Source organism: Haemorhous mexicanus, chromosome 6 (genome assembly GCF_027477595.1).
Source record: "Haemorhous mexicanus isolate bHaeMex1 chromosome 6, bHaeMex1.pri, whole genome shotgun sequence".
NCBI classification, from domain to species: domain Eukaryota; kingdom Metazoa; phylum Chordata; class Aves; order Passeriformes; family Fringillidae; genus Haemorhous; species Haemorhous mexicanus.
This window is the reverse complement of record NC_082346.1, coordinates 3876671-3892051: the sequence shown is the minus strand read 5'-3', so window position 1 is coordinate 3892051 and position 15381 is coordinate 3876671. Positions and strand designations below refer to the sequence as shown.

The 15381-nt window shown below is 41.5% G+C and overlaps 1 protein-coding gene across 1 annotated transcript in view; it reads left to right on the top strand.

Annotated features, from left to right (window-relative positions):
* The window catches only part of KIAA1549L (KIAA1549 like), a 130446-nt gene that overhangs the window by 78137 nt on the left and 36928 nt on the right, over window positions 1-15381 (top strand). Inside the window, exons 11-13 of the mRNA XM_059848125.1 lie at window positions 804-967; window positions 6733-6923; window positions 10659-10786. Of these exons, the coding sequence (XP_059704108.1) occupies window positions 804-967; window positions 6733-6923; window positions 10659-10786 (483 nt within the window). The remainder of the gene's footprint in view (window positions 1-803; window positions 968-6732; window positions 6924-10658; window positions 10787-15381) is intronic.

Genomic DNA, 15381 nt, shown 5'->3' with positions numbered 1-15381 from the left:
AAATGAAATGAGGGAACTGGGAATGTGTCACAGGAGGATATCGTATGTGTGAACAAGTGGAAGGTTCATAACTAAGAGAGATTATTCTGATGAAATGGAGTCTAAAACGTTTTTGCATTGCTGCATTTCTGAAATGTACCCTTTTCCTGGTGCCATCATTAATGTATCTGCGAGTAGCTCTTTCCAACCTCATTATTTCTACTCCTTCAGAAGTGATCAATTCTTTTTGACCTTAACTATGATAAATTATTTCTAGAGCACAAAACAAGCATCTTCTTATTGCCTTATTGATACTGATAGTAACTATTCCAGCTAGTTCCATTGTTTTTTAAAAAGCTCTGCCAGTTTGCTCCTGCTGAGCCAGTCAGTCTTTGACACCATGTATGACTTCCATGTGTGTTCTTTTAACACACATGCTATGCTACTTTGCTCTAAGCTGGGCTTGTGTTTGAAAAGTAGTTGAAGATGCATTATTTGCACCTTTTATTTGTTTGTTTATTCCATTGGAGTGATATCTTATATGGTATCTCTCTTGACTTTGGAGTGGATGTCTGCTTTTGGGTATAACCAGGTAGCATAAAACTAAGAAAAGAGAGCCCAGGGATTTGTGAATTCAACAGTGTTGCTGATTTTCCCCTTTTTATTCCTACTAAAGTAACACAAGAGGTATTCCCTTATACCAAAAGCTAGATTAGTTAACAGTACTTTTTATACTAATTTCTGCATGGAGGCAATTGAAGGCTGGAAGCAACAGGAGCCTTGCCCACTGAAGCTCACCACTGCTGGTTTGCCTTTTTCTGCAGCTGTGGTGAAGAACCCCCCAAACAACCTGTGGATCATTGCAGCCGTGCTGGCTCCCATTGCGGTGGTCACCGTCATCATCATCATCATCACCGCGGTGCTGTGCAGGAAGAACAAAAACGACTTCAAACCAGACACCATGATGAACCTGCCTCAAAGAGCCAAGGTCAGTGACCCAGCCCCAGATCCAAAGGTCCATTTCCCTGCTGAGGCTGTGACTCTTGGATAGATGCAGCTGAAGGACGTTTGGAATTGAAAGGGTTGGTACTCACAGCTGGGACTGGCACATCTCCCGTAGGACCTCAAACCTCATGGCCTGAGCTGTTCCTGCCTGCTGAAGGTGGGAATGTCTGAAGTTTGGGAGCAATTCAGACCTGGCCCTAACCAAAGTTCTCCTCCCAAATTGCTTGAAGGTCCCCTTCCAGAACATTTCCCCTTTCTGGTTTATTTTGAGACTCCATAAAATCCAGAATAGAGATTCTTTGAATGTTTTTTTCTCCTACTGCTATTTTTCTTTTAGGTGTTTTGGATTTTCTAATTTATCTATATTGCTGGTCAGGTTCAAGCAATTGTGGTTTGCTTAAAGTTACTAATCTATATCAATTACAATATTCTTTTTTTCCAAATCAAATGCACTTCCAGTTTGATCCTCTGACAGAAAAAAAAAGTCACACAATACTGTTTTATATCCATAGTAAAAAATTCTGCACCTCCAGTGTTTCTATTCAGTGGCTCTCGATCAGGTCCACCCAAAGATAGGAGTTTTTAGCCTATGGAGGCTGTGTGTAAGTCAGGCTGCTCCTTTGCCCTTTTAGCTGACTTTGTTCTTCTCTGCTGGCATGGGATTGAGATGATGAATTTTTTCTTTGGTTTCTTAATGCTGCAGACAGGAGGATTATTGAGATTTCAGCTCTGTTGGTTCTGCTGAAAAATGTAGATTGGAAGAAGAGTTGAAGGAAGGCATGAGGCATTTGACAGCTCTTTTCTCCTTATCTTAGGTTCGTTGCAGATGGGTGCAGCTGGTGCCAGTAGGAAACCAGACATTTGTAACAAAAATGATGCAGAAAAGACATTTCCATTTTGGTTCCAGTGTGCTCTCATCTATTTGTCCACTATTATCCATCCAGTGTTAAGACTAGATCTGCAAAAGTGCAACACACAATATCACAAACACAGACAGGAATTAATATCACTGCAGTGCTATTAGACGCCCCATATAAGCCCCTAAAATGCAAATTATGCCTTATTAGGGGCTGTTGCCAATGCTGTGCACCATTTGATTGGTTTTATGTGAAATTTTGGTCCCAGCTAAAGGACAAAAAAAAATGAGATAAACCTTGTACATTGATTTGAACTGCCCATCAATATGTGATGTCTACCAGCTGAAGAAAGTTGTTATGTAAAAAAAGGCCAAAACAACCTACTGCTGGTTGAAATTATAGTACAGGAAAAACTTGAAAGTATTTTCATATTTTAATCCATTGTTTTCATTCCAAAAAGAAATACAAAATTGGATTTTTACTGTTCCTGAGAAATCAGATTCAATCAGGCTGTAAGATACTCAGGTTAAAGCCTGTTCAGCCAGGTTACATTGGCACCAGCCTTCAGTGCATCAGATGGGAGCTGGATCTGCAATTGCTGGAACGAAACAATTGGTGCTGAGCTCCCAGCACCCACACCACAGTCCTTTTCCTGCAGGTTTGTTTTCCAGCTTTTCCTGCAGGTTTGTACTCATTGCAGCTGGAGTGCAGAAGGTCCCCTTCCAGAGGGCATTTCCCCTTTCCAGTTTATTTTGAGACTCCATAAAATTTAATTTAATTCATTATCTGAAAAGTGGTGCATTTCTAAATGAAAGCTAAATTGCTTTCTATTTAGTTTCACAATGATGGCTCCATCAGAAAGGTTCTGCCCGGTCTAGTTTAGAGTTTATGCTGATATATGGACTGTGCAAGATAAATCCTGCAGTGGGACTGGGAATGGACTGGTTTGGTCATTCCTGATTTCAGCATCTTTAATTAAAATAAGGCTAAGAAATATATTTTGAGAAGATAATGAAAGAAGGTGATTTTGAAAAGAAGAGTTTTAGTTTTAGTTTTAATTTCAGTGTTAAGGCTAGTGGTAATTGCTTGAACTGTAATTGCCATATTTCATGCAGTTGGGGAGTACAAATGAGCACATATCCATGTCACATTTAAAATGAGTCTGTTGTATTTCATGGCTGAGGAAAGTGCCCGAGACTGCTGATTAATGCTGCCTCTGCTCGAAGTGGAGTCACTGTGGAGTGATTTGTAGTTTAAGCAGCCGTTTTGGTATTTTGCCTCCGTGCATCCGAGATTCGCTGTAGAATCACCGGAGCAGTTTTGTGACCCCTTTTGAGCAGCCAGCAAGCCGCGTAGGGAGCAGAGGAGGATCCGATGTGCCACCTGCCTGCTGGGATGCCAGGTGCGTGTGCTGGCTCCAGCAGCCCTGCTCCAAGGGGACCGGCAGGGCAGAGCTGCTCGGTGCTGCAGTCCGGAGGGAGGGAGGGAGGCTGCGGGTCCTGCCGGAGCGCAGCTGCCACATCCCCGCGTCCTGCGGCGGGACAGCGCCCCGGGTAACGACACATTTACCTTTCAATACCCGTGTGCGGCAGCGGGACGGGATGCTGCCGGAGCCTGGGAATGGAAGCGTGACTTCTGTGTTGTGGCAGACTGAAGGGTAAATAAATGAAGTTTGCAGAATGACCTCGCGTACGCAGCGTAGTTTATAGGAGCTCTCCTGGGAATTGTGGTGCTGTTCTGAATTGCCTCAGCAGTTAGGGACATCTGGATGCAGTTGCAGGGAAAAGGAAGATTGAAAAATACCATTTTTTTCCAATTTTCTCTCTAGCTGTAAGATGAAAGAAGTATGAATTCAAATTGGTGAAATTCTGATGGGATTTTATTTTAATGTTTTTATTTCAATGCTGGTTTTATTTTAAGCAACTGTTTTTGCTTTGACATTTTGGATGAATGTTAACTTTTGCCTTCCTTGCTTTCTAATTTGCAGCATGCTTTGTTAAAGTCTAGAATCTCATTTGTCCCCTCACCTTTTCTTTTTTTTTTATCATGAAAGAATAAGTTTGCAGGTAAAGAGAGATAAGATCTGTAGTCTAAGACCCACAAGCAAAAGCAAGTGCTGCAGGCTGTGGGAAAACAAGCCTTATCAGTTTGATAAAGGGCACAGGAAAAAAACTCAGTCTGACTGTACCTATTGGGTATACCAATTGAGGGGATGGGCTGATTTCTTTCTCTCTCTTTTCTCTCTCTTTTCTCTCTCTTTTCTCTCTCTTTTCTCTCTCTTTTCTCTCTCTCTTTTCTCTCTCTCTTTTCTCTCTCTCTTTTCTCTCTCTCTTTTCTCTCTCTTTTCTCTCTCTTTTCTCTCTCTTTTCTCTCTCTTTTCTCTCTCTTTTCTCTCTCTTTTCTCTCTCTTTTCTCTCTCTTTTCTCTCTCTTTTCTCTACCTCCTTCCCTCCCTCCCTCCCTCCCTCCCTCCCTCCCTTTCTTTCTCTCTTTCTCTCTCTCCCTCACTTCCTTCCTCCTTTCCTTCCTTTTTTTACATTTTTTTTTAAACATATTTAGTGTCTTTTTCACGATCATTACAAGGAAAAAGAGTCCCAGAAACAACTGTATTCAGTCCGCCCTTCACCAGGCAGTGTAATCTAGTGGTCTCTCTCTATCCATTTATTATTTCAAAAGCAATATTAGAATCTCAGTCCTTCAGTCCTTGTCAGTATTTTGGATGTATTGGACATCTACATTTGCAGTGCTTCAGCTGTGCCTGGTCGTGATTTAGCCTTGCCAGTTCCCTCCAGGGGTGGCAGAACCATCTGCTCCTGTGGGCTTTTACAGAGCAGGGATCCAAGAACAAATTTTATTTAATGCAATATATCTGCTGATGAGGATGACTTTCTCAGCTCTCCTTTTATTGCAGTTTGTTACTGGACATGGTGGTAAGTAGAACTCTGATGATTAAAATAATCCTTCATTTTCTTCCTGTGGCAGATCTGAGCTGGGACACTGCAGAATTCTTTAGTATTTCTCATGTCCTGCAGTTTCTGGTTTGGTTTGGTTTGTGTTTGGAGAGGTGTTTTTTGATTTGTTTGTTTGTTTGTTTTTATTTGTTGTTTTTTTTTTTTAATAAGAGATGAAGTTGAAACTTATTTGACTCTTTCAAAGGCATGGAGGGAGAAGTAACTGATTAAATCCCCTCTTCTCTCTTGTTACCTTTTTTCAGAATATCTATGGGTGTCTTAACTGACACTTAATATTTATAATGAGGTTGAAAACAATATTTTAATTAACAATATTATTATGTAGGATGTTGTGCAGAATTTCTTCCTAACTGTCCCTCACAGAGCTTCTGCTTTCCTTGCTTCATTTGCTGCCTCTGTAGCTCATTTGGTGGCTGTTTTGTGATACCCTGCTTGCCATGGAGGGGTGATGGTGAATTAGCATTTCTCTGATATATTGCAAGTTCCAGGGGGTGATTTGTGGAGTTGCCTGCTCTCCCTTATCAGCATTAGTCCACTCCTTAATGCACTGAAGCTTTTTATCAGAGGAATGCTGAAGGATGGAAATACATTAGGAACCATTAGCCTCAGTCTGAGCAGGAGTTTGGGAATGCCATGCAGGTCCACACAAAGAAAAAGCAGTTTTTATGTTTCATAAAGTGAAAAACAGCCCCATTCTTTTCAGACTGAGATCACCTGCAAAATGTATCAGAATTTAGAGCTGCAGCCCAGATTTAGTAAGGGACACAACAAGAGAAAATGCTTTTCAGAGCTTGTCCTTTTTCTGTGCCAACAGCAATTTTTCTTCTCATGCTGATTTTCTTTTGGAGCTAAAATATTCAATGATGATATGACAGGAACGTGGAGTAATCAGTCATTAACTAATTCCAAAGTATGTGTGAGGTTTAAAACTTCCACTTTCTCAGCTTTGAAGTGTTTTGTGGTCCTCTCTTAGCATTTTGTCAATAGTCTTTTTACTTCAGGAAGAATAACCTTCCTGGTTTTGGTAAGTTAGTTTTATTTAGTGTAACAAGAACACATTTTCCAGAAGTAGTCATGAATTTCTTGAAGTGATTTATTTTTCATATTTTTTTTTTCCAACAGATAATGTGGGTTGGTTTTGTTGGTTTGGTTTGGGTTTTTTTTGGTTTTTTTTTTTTTAATTTTTTTTCCCATTCTCTTTTCCTTCCAACTGAAAATGCAGTTTGGAAAGTCAAGTTTTGTCTAAATGTTTAATTTTTCCATTGAGAGAATCCACCTTTCCTTGGCTGCTTTGCCCAGAAGGCATATGTTAGTTCTGCTGGGCAGGAACTGCCTTGTTGCAAGGCTCTGGTGAAATGCCACTTCCCAAAAGAAACAAGTGAAGTCGGTAATATCCTTCCCAGTAGGCAACTGGCAAGCCAGGGGAAATCCAATTTCACTGATCTGAAAAAGATTATTTTCTGGAAAATATTGCCCATGAAACTTTCTGATGTGTGCCTTTTTTACTTTGGCTTGACTGGGAATAAATTACTCCCACCCTCTTTGAAAGCACAAGGGTTTTGTCAAAGAAAGTTTTCTGTAGGGGTTTTTTTTTTTTTTTTACTCCTAATTTTTTCTTCTACATCCTCGTTCTCCCACTGTCTGTCAAAGTAATTTCTGGGGGTGTTACAGCAGGGTAAGAAAGGTTAGCCAAGGTCAATTTTATACTAACTAATCATGTTTAAAATGTGTGGAATGGAGATCTCATCAGAAAATTGATTTCCTGTTGGGTATTCACATTATAATCTATGTATTTTTACCTGTCACTTATGTAATTAAAACAGTTAAGGAGTAGTGAAAAATTTTACATTGAATTTGAAAATTTATATTACATCTAATACACACTGGAAATTTCTGTTATTTCCTCTGTTTTTTTTGCAGCCAGTACAAGGCTTTGACTATGCCAAGCAACACCTGGGCCAGCAGGGAGCAGAGGATGAGGTTTTACCTGTGACTCAGGAGACTGTCATCCTTCCACTTCCAGTCAGAGATGCTCCTGCCTCCCAGGAGAGGGAAACGACCCAGGATGGAAGCACCATCAAAACTGCCAAATCCAACGAAACAAGGAAAAGGTATGGGCTGGCAGCTGGTGCCTTTCCACACAGGGGTTAAATAGGATATGTGCTCTGGTTGCTGAGAGGTTTGGCACTCGGCTCTGTGTGTGGCAGGTGGCTCCTCTCCATGATGTATCCTTGGCATGACACTGGTCTGTGCTGGCTGTGTAAGGTTGCTTCAGTATTTGAGGTAAAACCAAGTGAAGTCTTAGCAAGGAGATGAAGTGGCTTTGGTGTGCATGTTGGTGTTCCATAAGAGATGAGCCCAAATGACACATGTAACATGAGCACTGGTAATTTCTCAAGGAGCCAAAAGAAAGGTCCTCAGCCACTGTAAATTGCTGTCACTCCACTGACAGGCTCTGCCTCTTCAGAATTGGACCCAATGCCTTCACCAGCAGAAGGGGAAACCCCAAACACCCACTGAATTATAGAAGACCTCTAGATCCAAAGCATCTAGAGCAGGACAAAACTTCAGAAGTGTAAGAACAGACTCGATAATGTCAGGGTCTACGGTGAAGTGTCCCAGGTTTGCACTCTTTTCATATGAAGTCTCTAGGCTTGTAGAATCATGGATTCAAGATCCCCAGGGAGCTATGTGGCTCCTCTTCTCTGCTGCAGGGTCCAACACCCACCTAACTCAACTTTATCTACCTTATTTTAAAGTCTTCCACTGGTGGGATGATCACAACCTCCTCCAGCAATCTGTTCTCTCCTGCCTTTCCTGTTAGGAAGTTTTACCTCATGTCTGCCCTCACCCATCAACAGAATAGCTGAATATTCCTTGTCTCGGTCCTTGCAGGCGAGGAAAGCAGATTATCTCTTTATCCCAGCTGTTTTGCATGCTTTGAAGCCAATTTTTCCTTGATCCACTCTCCTTGGCATTAAATGAGAGTGGAGCTGAGTATGGATTCTGAAGGGAAGAGAAGAAAACAAACCTGTTAAGCAAACAGCCTGAATAGAGGTAACTGTTGTTGTGTAGCTCACAGGCATTCCACAGGCCTGGCCTCTTGAAGGGATTTGATAGCATACAAGAAAAGCAGCTGACTAAAGCAGAGAAATTCTAGAGAAAACCAAGCCTTCCTAGCTGAGTCAACTCATCTTGTCCAATATTTCCCCCTTTGGAATAATGGGAAAGCTTGGAATACTCAGTGCAGCGTTGCTGCACACTGTGACTGGGACATGCTGGAAGGGGAAGGTGTCAGCCAGCATGGTGTGGGGCTGGAGGATAGCAGGGGTGGGTAGACATCCCCAGTGGTCATCAGCTGAGGTTTTCCCTGCAGAAAAACTGACAGAAGGATCCTGAGCTAGAGCCTGGTTTATCATATTCCTTTGGCTATAGAGTAAATCACCTGGAATGTGGGAAGAGCTGTCTGCAGGGTGTACCAGCAGAGAGGAGTGAGCCAGCTGCAATTGGATGTAAACAGTCATTCTGTCATTTAATGCCAGTGAGGTGTTGTTCAGGCTACAAATCATTGCAATATGAGGGTTAGGTCTATGTGTACCAAACAGCACCTGTCCCTTTCAGAGCCTTCCATCCTTTGAAGGAATGACAACTGGAAGACGACCATGACACCCACAGTGGTTGCTGGTGCTGGGCAGGTCAAGCTTTTGTAGGAATTGTACTTTAAAATGTTTTGAAGCCTCTCCAAAGCCATGTGTAAATACACACCAAAAAAAAAAAGTAAACCAGCCCTGTTAATTAATCCTCTAACCAAAGTGATTAAATACTTCACTCAGTCCTTTGAGTGAGCACAGAAATCCCCCACTTAATCTGCACCATTTTAAACAAATGCTGATAAGAAAACTTGATCTAGCAAAGTTATTCTCATTATAAAATGTGCTGAATCTTGGTGCCCTTCTAAGCAAATAACTAAGAGTTAGTTTTCCCTCCTTCAGGGTGATTGCTTGAGTAAGTAAGAGCATGTAGAATTTCAGTATTTTTGATTCCCAGGAGCTGTGTCTGGAAGTGGAATTTAATGGTTGTTGAAGATGAAGAAATATTTCTTGCCCTTTATGTATTTGCTCTTTCATTCAGGGTACTTTACAGCCTGGAAAGGTCAATTCAAACCAGACAGCCATGAAGTGGCTGGTAACTGATCAGAGTATCTTTGCTATCACCACTGAAAGAAACTTCTCAGTTAATAATAGGAGGACCACTTAAAAAGGATGAATATTTGGATTAGTGTCACCACAGAAATCATCATGCAAGCTATCCATGCTCACTTCTTTTCTGTGTTCCCAAGTTGAGCAGATTTTCTTCAGGTGTTGGTCTGTCCCTGGATGGATCCTTTTTACTGGGTTGGGATTATCCATTTAGCAGTGACAGACAGGTTTATAGGGAGGAATCATGCTTCTCAAGAATACTTATTTTCAATAAAATTTCCAAAGGAAACCCTCAGGCTAGACTGACTGGGGTTGCATGCTGAATTCTCCTAGAGTCCTGTAGCTGGCAAAACCCTGTCTCAAATTATACATATTTCCACTTAGGCTGTCTGCAAAAGGAAATCCCCAAGAATTGCTTTTCTCATATTTGTCCCTTGCTGTTCTGACCACAGTAAATGCTTTCTACTTACACCGGGCAGGGTGGCCAGACCTGGAGGTAAATGAATGTTTCAAGATGATGATACAGTATTGGCAATGATTTACAGGATGGTTTTGACAGTTGTTTTGTTTTAGCACCATTTTCTGGTTATAAAACCATTGTGAGAGCAATAGAGTTTGATTTGATTCTTTTTCTCTGTAAATGGAAGCCTCTGTGCCTAGGCCCATTTTTTTTCTCTAATGTAACCTCTTTACATCACCCTGTCAGTGCCCATGACAACTCAGTGGTATATTGCAGATAGATTTGTGAATAACTACACAGGTCCTGAGGAGAGTTTTCATTCCTTTTGTGGCAGTTTCACATGTGAAAAAAAAAAAAGTGACTATGTCTGGATGTGGACTAGCACCAAATGTACTATTATGTACTAGTGGCCTGCTTTTGCCAAGTTGTGCATTAGAATTTGAGTGACTTGTCCACCCCAAAAATCAGAGGAGCTATGGTGGGAGTTCACTCCCAGCACAGCCCAGAGCTTGCTGCTCATTTCTGTCCCTGCTCCTTGCTGGGACTGAATGTACAGCAGTTCTGCCCTGCCCTCCCTCCTCACCCTGGGCAGGGACCAGTTTCAGGACAAGGATATGCAATGGCTGATTAAAACAAGCATTTTCTTAGAGGTTTCAGCTAATGAGGGTGCTGATCAAACCAGGGTATGTGCCAAAAGGAGAAAAGGAGACATTTCTTATCACTGTTGTGTGTGCATATGTGCAAAGTGAGTAAGTGTAGTTTGCATTGTAGCTGACAACAGCTGACTGTAAATGCAGGCTGAATAATAAAGGAATCGATTTAGCCACGCATCCTAAAACAAAGGTCTACTTTATTTTGTCTGGGTTAATGACCCTGAATTGACAACGGGACTTTTTGTCCTCGGTGGTGGCACTTATATCATTGTGGGGCTTATGCATGCGAATCAGTTGCATTCCAAGCCGCCGAGATGCCCGTCGGCCCTGAACTAATTGGGAAAGTGGTGCTAATCTCCCATCACTGTGCTCCTACCTTTACCGTGTTGCTGCGTGCTGTTTCTATTCTGTCTCCTTTTGGTACCAAATCAGACCTGAAGACTCAATGATGCAAACCGTGCGAATAAAATAACCTTGAAAAGAGGTTGAGGAGGGAGAACTCACGTCCTGCCTTGTTGCTATGGTTACTTGCAGCCGCTCCCCGAGCCAGAACGGCTCCATCCTCAGCAATGGGTCGGGAAAGCCCAGCTCTGGCCGGAGCTCCCTGCAGAAAGTGATGGCACCGCAGAAAGCAGCAAAAGACGAGGGAAGGAAAAGGAACGGTGAGAAGGATTCGTTGTGCTCACTCCCACTGCCACACCCACGCAGGCACCAGTTGAAACCAATTTCTTGTACCCTCAGCAGTCCCTGGGCATTTTGTGTGTGGTCATTTGTTGGGTTTTCTTCTTCCCCTTTACTGCTCTAACTGTTTCTCCGGATCCCATGAAACATCGTGGTGCTTGCTCTTTGCAAGTTTTCTTTTTTGTTTTCCCCTTTTTTTTTTTCTTGGAATACCAGTAAACTAATGAAGACATGATGCTTCCTAGTAGGGTTTACAGCTTTTTTTGTTTTGTAGATCCCTAAGATATTAAATTTCTCTGCTGCTAAGCTAGCCCAGATCTGATGAAGATGAATTAATTAGATAAAAATTAATTTGAGAAAGTGTGAAACATCCATTGCTTTGTCTTTTCTCACATCCTTGGCACACCTGTTTGTCATTAACATTTACTGTCAGCCTTTCCTGAATGCACCTGAGATGTCACACTGATGTTTCTTACAAGACCTTAGTTGATGGTGGTGACCTTGTGACTGGAGATGGATCAGTGATGATCCATGATGGATGAGAGAAGTACCCAGTCCCGTTTCTTCCTTGCTTTTCTTCTCTTTGCTTATTTTTCCTGAGTTATAGCTTTGTTCCCATAGCTATGTTTTCCATATGAATAGAAAACTGGCTAACAGGTTCTAAGTTTCAAAGGGGTTAATTATTTTGTCACTGTATGAAATGTAGCTCATTTTACAAGACAACAGCATTTGTGTTTTCCGCAGATCAAAGCTGTAATTTATGATGTCTTTTTTCTTACCCATCCAGGAAAGCCAATATTCAAACCAATGCTAAGTGCTGTTTACATGGGTAGACAAAATATTTTAGTGAAGGTATTTTGTGTTTGGTTAGGTTTTACATCTTCAAAGAAAATTGGTATGAACTCAGGTTTGTTTGTTTGTTTGTTTTTAAGAATTGACTAGCACCTAACATCCTTTCTTCTGATGTGGGCTGTAGTGCATTTCTAGAACATACACATGCTACCTAAATTAACCTTTGAATGTAATGGAAGGAAATAGTGACCCATCATTTTAAATCTTTATTTCGTTAAAAATTAGGAGAAAAAATTTAGGAGAAACCTGTGCATGAGACACCTCATCTGCCCTCCTGGTAGAGACTTCATCTCCTTCTGGTGGAACTCTCTTCACTCATCTGCCATGGCACTAAAAAGTGTCACCTGGTCATCTGGCAGAGATATGAAAGGGAATAAATACCTTGTTCCCGGGTAAAGAGAGGAGAACTTTTTAGCTATAGGCATAACTTTTAATGTATGTTTAGGAGAGTTTCCTTAAACAGCTCTTTCAGAACAGCTTCTGAGAAGGAGGATTTGGTCACGGCAGATGGAATGACCTCCCCTTGTCAGAATTAATGGAGTTCAGTTTGGAGCTGTGTGATCCCAAATGCCTATTGAAATTGAAATTAAAATCCAAAGCCTCAAGGCACCCATTATTTCTCATCATAGAACCTGCCCTTGGTTTCCCTGTGCTGTGATTACAAACACCATTGTCAGTTTGGAGTTTGTGCTTTCTGCAGGGTTTTACCTTTACCCAGAGTGTTTAGCATCCACAGAAGGTGGTGTCTGTTCTTCCTTCCAGTTTCAGAAGGAAGCTGCTTTTCTCCCAGTTGTTTGCTTGAGCCTGCTCCAGCTCTCCAGCCTGGCTGGTGGCTCTCACACAAATGTTGGCACAAGCAGCAGCAGATTTTCTTCTCTGAGAAGCAGCATCTTCAAACTGGAATGAATCCCTTGATGGTTACATGTTGGATTTGGGGACTCCAAGTCAGAATGGCTCATTAGTTGCCATAGTTACAGACCAATTTTAGATTCTATTTCTTGCTGACATTTAGTTGCAGGGAGGAATGACAGCACTGGATGTTACCTCAGTATTTAAATTCTATATGGCTTGTATCAAAACTGACTCCACATGGAGTGTGTCAGGGCTGTGAGTGAACAATGTGAAACCAGCACGGACTGACAGGCTTTGCTTCAGGACTTGATGCTTTGGAGCACAAGGAGAACTCTTCAACTGAGCATTATTTCTACAGAAAACACAAAATAACTGCTTGAATCAAACAGTGATAAGATTTTGTGTTATAAAGCATGTTTTTTTCTCGAATAACACTTATTATTGTATTAATAGGAAGTTTTCTTTCTAAAAGTTAATGAGTTTTACATTCATTTACTTTAGGCACTTAAAAAAACCCCAAACATTTTTTTAAAAGTGCCTAGTCATGTATGTTAGAGGACTGTAATACAGATGAATCAGCCAACAGAGGTACTGGCAGTTTCTGAGATGGGTTTGTGAGAGAACGTGGAAGAGAACAGGCTATTAAGCAGTTCTGCCCATTATTTATCAGGCCAAACGTCATTCAGGGAGGAGCAAATGGCTGAACCCACTCAGACCTAGAAAGTTAAAGCAGCCCACACTGCAACCTTTTAGCATCTCCTCACTAAATGAAGCCAAAGAAATTGATGGTTTAAGGTTTTCAACCTTAAAGTGCTTGATCTTGCAACCTTCCCATTAACACCTTTGGAAGACTGTGAGTGTTTGCTTCTTTTTTTAAAGAAAACTGAAAGTTTTGATTTGCTATCAATTCTTAATGAAGCATATGACTCCCCAGCTTGTGGGGAACTTGTGAAGTTAAGAACTTGTGTAGTTGAGCTCAGGTTTATACTTAAACCTCACCACCACAGGTGGAGATGTACAAGCAGCATTCCCTAAGAGTCAAACTTCTTTGTGTAAGAAACCTTCCCCAGCTGGACCAATTTCTCATTTTCCAATCATTTGGACAATGTCTTTGAAAACAGAACTTTTGAGAAGTCATTCAGTCAAGGGCCTCACTCCTTTTTAAAATATCAGTCTCTAAGATTATAATTTCTTTTGTCCAGGCAGGAGCTGTCTACAGGAGCAAAGTAGCAGGGGAAAAAATTGTCTGTGTTATTGGTTTAGCTAAAATCAAAGGGATTTTTGGATGTAACTCAGCCAAGCTATGATACATTGCCTCCTTTATTCTACAAAAGCGTGGGCCACTGGTTTTCACTCTGTCTGATGTGGCAGCTCAGCATCAGAGCCTGTTTTTCTGAATTTCTGAGCAGTTGTCTGTGGTGACTCAAAATAAAGGGAAATATGGCAACAGCAATGTTTTCTGGTGGCAGTTTGGACACAGAGTTAGCTGGGGGAGCTGGTGGATCCCAACAAACATCCAGCACCCTTCTTCTGCCTTTTTTGTTCTGAGTGCAGTACAAATCAGACTGGAAAGGGCTACTTCCAGAGGGTCATGGCCAACTGGGACAGATCTCTGGAGGTAAGATCCAGACAGAAAGGAGCCCTGTGCAGATTTGGAGTGAGATTAGTCCTCTTCATGATGCCTATGTCTTTGAAAAGCTGAGAAATCAGAGTGCTGGGAAGAATTTGTGGCGTGAAGAAAGAAGCCTGCTCTTTTCATCTTCCATTCCCTCATCCTGAAGCATTATTTCCATTTGCCCCCAAATGGGTATTAACTGGGGATTTCATCTGACTCTTCACCTCCTCACAGCAAACTACTAGGCTTTTTGGAGTAATTTACTACATTTAACCAGAGGGGGGTAAAAATCCCAAAGAATAAACAAAATCCACCTGTTCAGCTGAAATCCTGTGCATTGGCACCAGTGCTATTGAACCTCCCAGAAGCTTTGCACATTGATTCCCTTTTCTCCCAAGATTTCAGCTTGTGTGACACACACTAGTTCTTCCCCTTAATGTCTCCATTTCTTCCTCTGCCCTTGTTTTTGTTGTTTATTTGCTTTAAATAGTGAGAGCACTGTGACCCTGCTAGCATCCTGCTGGTGACTATGAACCCTTATTTTTTCTTCAGACTTACTCAATGTAATTTCTTTTTTTTTTTTTTTTTTTACCCTTTTTGGATGCTGTTTTCATGGCAAGGAAATACTGCATGCTGTATTGCTAAGGTGCTTGTGGCAGCAGATCTCTGAGGGATCTGGGATCTGCAGGTGGTCACACAGTTAAATATCTCTTCCTTCACATTTGCCTTCCCCTCTGGATGACTTTGGCTCTACCACTAATGGAGTCTGACAGGAGTTTTCATCCAAGCAGTAATGTAAAGAACATGTAGATGTTCATGCCATCAGACCCAGTGGCAGTGTGGATGGCTGAGATTTTTCACTAGTATGTCAGCACTGAAGAAGAGAAGTGTACAGTTTTATTGTGCAAACAGAAAAGTATTTTTGCAAAGGTTTTTAAAACTCCTAGGGCACCATTTCCTTGAAGAAGTTTCTGTTGTAGGCTCTCATGTCTTCCCTGTCTTTGTGTGTTCATCATCCTTGTCAGTTAAATAATTTTCTTTTAATTAATGAATGTACCTACTTATTACAGAAGTGTGAGCCAAGAAAGGGGGCTGGTGGATTCACTAGAAGCATTGTAAAATATGTAGTCTCTTTTTGAAAGACTTTGATGTTTAAAAAGATGAAGCAGATGTGGTTGAAGAAGAGAACCAGAGAGAGAGATCCTTGCTCCTCTTATAAGGACAGGAAACCTTCACAAAATGGGAACCAAACAAGCA